Source organism: Polypterus senegalus, chromosome 6, assembly GCF_016835505.1.
Source record: "Polypterus senegalus isolate Bchr_013 chromosome 6, ASM1683550v1, whole genome shotgun sequence".
Lineage (NCBI taxonomy): Eukaryota > Metazoa > Chordata > Cladistia > Polypteriformes > Polypteridae > Polypterus > Polypterus senegalus.
This window is the reverse complement of record NC_053159.1, coordinates 64,206,322-64,209,896: the sequence shown is the minus strand read 5'-3', so window position 1 is coordinate 64,209,896 and position 3,575 is coordinate 64,206,322. Positions and strand designations below refer to the sequence as shown.

The window sequence follows — 3,575 nt, the reverse complement described above, 5'->3', positions numbered from 1 at the left end:
TTTAATCTTGAAAGGAAATTAATCGTCACCTGTAGGCAATCGGTCGTTTATGATTTCAGAGGCCACCGCTTTCCCAGTCATTAGCAACTGCAATGAGTTCCTCCACCTGTCCCCTAGGGACTCTTAAATGCGACCCCTGACCGCTAGCATTGTCCTCCTGCCCTCACCCGATTGGAGGCAGAGTGTGAGAACCTCGGCGGTGCTGCAGCCCCACGCCACTCCAAAGGAGCAGATGGGTATAAATAGCGGAGAGTTTCGGAGAGAAAGTCAGTATTCGCTCCTTGCACTTAAGCAAGAATGGCACCTGCAATCACATCGCTGAGGGCACCACTGGAAGACAAAAATATATGTTCCAAAGTGAGTATCTTTCTGTGAATTTATTGTATTTTGGGGTACATATTAAGGAGATAGTTGTGAATCTTGTTCGTGTTACAGTCTTTTAATGTCCACTGCTTTTTTTATTTTTGCAGTTGAGAAAACCATTGGTGGAGAAAATGCGCAGAGATCGCATGAACAAAAGCATCGAGCAGCTGGGCAGGCTCCTGACGAGTGAGGGTCAGATACAGAAGTCCGACTCGAGGATGGAGAAGGCGGACATCCTAGAATTGGCCGTGAGCTACCTAAACGAATCTCGCACCATCCTTGCTTCCCGGCGAAGAATGGAAGAAGAAGGCTACGTACAGTGTGCCCGAGAGATCGTGCGATTCCTTTGTAGAGACGAAGTGACTACCGAATCGCACAGAAAACTGCTGGATCATTTTGAAAATACCCGGCGGTATCCCGAGACTTCGCAGAAAAACCTGCCAGAAGAGGAGATCCCGGAGAAAGAGAGAGTGGCGCAAAGTAACATACACCTCTGGAGACCTTGGTAGAGCAAAGAGGTGGAAATGAGCAGAAAGACTGTTCCACAGTAGAGGACATTTCTCTTTTAAGTTCCGTGGACTTTGCTTTGCCATCAGAGCATTTCTGTTACTTCAATGAAAGTATACTTTTTTTAGTACACACGTAGGTGTGTTGGTCATATGTTTAAATGTTGAATCTTCTGTGAAGAAAGAGTGTAACTGCAAGAGGTGGACGCTATTGCAAATATTGATTACTTTTTTCTAAAGAAAAGTTCTGAATATAATAAAACTGCAACAAGCTGTTAGTAGAAGACTGCAGTTCCAAATATGTATTATTTTATTTTAAGAAATGTTCATTAACCTCTATAGGTGAATATGTGACTCTTAGAAGAGACGCGCCTCCCAGTAGCTCATTACGAGCAAATTTTACGAATTTATTATTAAATTCTTGTTTTAAGAAAGGTTTCTAATTTGGAGTTATTGATACTCCTTTATAACACTGTTAATTGTAGTGTGTATCACACTGTACGACTGATTTAAGAATGTATCATTCAGTATGTTTTCTGAAGTTATGCCAGAAAAGTAATAAAATTGAAAGTCTTAATCTTATTGTTTCATGCCTTATTTCAAAAATGGTGCAAAAGCAACATAAAAAGCTAAAGCGGGGTCTCAAACTCCTTTCCTACCTGGCTGCAGGCGTCCAGTCAAGTCGTTTTAAATAAATTGCACAGCTAATGGATCATTACATTGCATTGATTTTATTTAGTTCGGCTGTTATATATTTCAGGTTTTTTTTCAGCTGCTGCTGAGTTTCTCAGTCTCTCCAATACTCAATGTTCTCAGGAAAAAGTAATACATAAGAGAGTTATAATTACAGCAACATACATCATTATTGGCTTCTATTAAAAAAAAAAAGTCATGGTTGCCCTCCAGGAACTAAAATTAAGACCCTGAGCAAAGGTTTTTTGTTTGTCACTTACGTGTCAATGTGTATCTAACTCAAGTCTACATCTTTGCATGTCTACAAGTTTACATCTTGCCTGAGTTGCCTCGAAAGCTGCCATACTGTAATCTTTTTTTAGTTAGCCAATAAAAGGTGTCATTTTACTTGACGTCTCACTACTAACTCAAGTCTGTAATGAATAGTTACTGTTCTTCTCTGATAGAAATGCCCTGATTCATGTTGAATTAATCACAAACTTTCTTACATTTAAGGTTGGTTCTTTATTTTCTTAAGTTAACTCATAATTGTGATATAAAGAAACACCAGATTTTTTTTTTTTTTTTAATTTCGGAGGAGTAATCCTCAAACTAAACAAAGTGATGACAGTCTGGGATATATAAAGCTTCAGTATGAAATGCCCTGGTGTGCAAGCAGAAACATCTGTTATGATACCAGGAGTTTATTTATATTAATTTGAATTAATAGCATAATAAATGGCTTTGATAACCTGCAACTGCTGCAGACAGAACTGATCCATGACTTTTAAAACATTCCAGATATTTACTATCCTTAAGGTTTAATCTACTAAATTCAGTTTTCAGCTTCAATTTTTATTTATCTTTCACACTTCATTTAACAGGCTCCAAGCACTTTACCCATTTGTAAATATATTCAATTTAAAATGTAGGATGCACAAAAAAGTATACAATCATAAGTACAGATATTATACATTGTGCACATGTATAATATGTGTGTGTGGGAAGACTTAATTGTATTAAAATATGGCAGTTTATCTGCATCTTAATGCTCCCAAAGATTTTACTGTAAACTAGGAGTACTCTAATTCAAAGTAAATAAAAATAAGTAATGTGGCACGGTGGTGCAGTGATAGCACTGTTGCCTTGCAGTAAGGAGACTGCAGGGTTCACATCTCATGTCCTACCTGTGTGGAGTTTGCATGTTCTCCCTGTGTCTGCATAGGTTTCCTCCTGGTTAGAAGCAGATTATGTCAATTGGCAACATGTGTGTTTGGTCTGTGGGTGTGTGTTTGTCCTGCAATGGACTGGTGCCCTGTCCAGGGTTTGCTCCTGCTTTACGCCTTATGCTGGCTGAGATGGGCTCTGAAACACAAACCACCACGATCATAGTCTGAATTAAGATGGTTAGAAAATGACATGACTGGATTAGTAAACTAAACTAAAAATAAATGGCAAAACAGGAAAGTTATTAAAAATCCAGGAATAAAACGAAGTACTGGGACCTCTGCTCTCCTATAAAGGACCAAGTCCCTTACCCACCTCTCATAACTCAATGGAAAGATCAATAATTCATAAGAATTCATTACTGCATTTCTGAAATAAGCACACTGGGACCTTTTAAACCATATTTGTTAATTGTATTGTGGGGCCATCATCAATATATATATATATATGTATATATATATATATATAGTATGCAGATTAAATGTATCTTTTAATGCCTAGCGGGGGATGGGGGAGTATTTAGTTCACAAATGTTTCTTGCCACAGGTGGCAATATTTAAAGCATTGGCCCTGCCTGTATGTTAACACAGAGAATCTCTGCAAAGTACTTCTTAAGCTCTACCATTCTATGAAAACAAAGGAGCAGGCTATTTTACAGGAATCAAATGCTACAGTGGTCATCATTCTAAACAAAGTGTGGATTCCAGCATGTATTCACAGATCAGAGTGGCAGGGCCAATCTGGTAATCCAGGAGGATCCTGTTTGATGTTTATCTTACTACATGACATGACATGAATGGCAGAGAT

General features: G+C 38.3%; 1 protein-coding gene across 1 annotated transcript; it reads left to right on the top strand.

Moving 5' to 3' along the window:
* Window positions 1-278: 278 nt before the first annotated feature.
* LOC120530536 (transcription factor HES-5-like) lies at window positions 279-1,370 on the top strand. Its single transcript, XM_039754963.1, has 2 exons — window positions 279-357; window positions 471-1,370. Exons 1-2 carry the CDS (start codon window positions 298-300, stop codon window positions 870-872), a joined length of 462 nt encoding a protein of 153 aa, XP_039610897.1. The 5' UTR covers window positions 279-297; the 3' UTR covers window positions 873-1,370.
* Window positions 1,371-3,575: the final 2,205 nt, after the last annotated feature.

Coding starts and splice junctions, on each gene's coding strand:
- LOC120530536 (XM_039754963.1), top strand. CDS start 298: ATGGCACCTGCAATCACATCGCTGAGGGCACCACTGGAAGACAAAAAT. Junction 358..470: donor ACAAAAATATATGTTCCAAA/GTGAGTATCTTT, acceptor TTATTTTTGCAG/TTGAGAAAACCATTGGTGGA.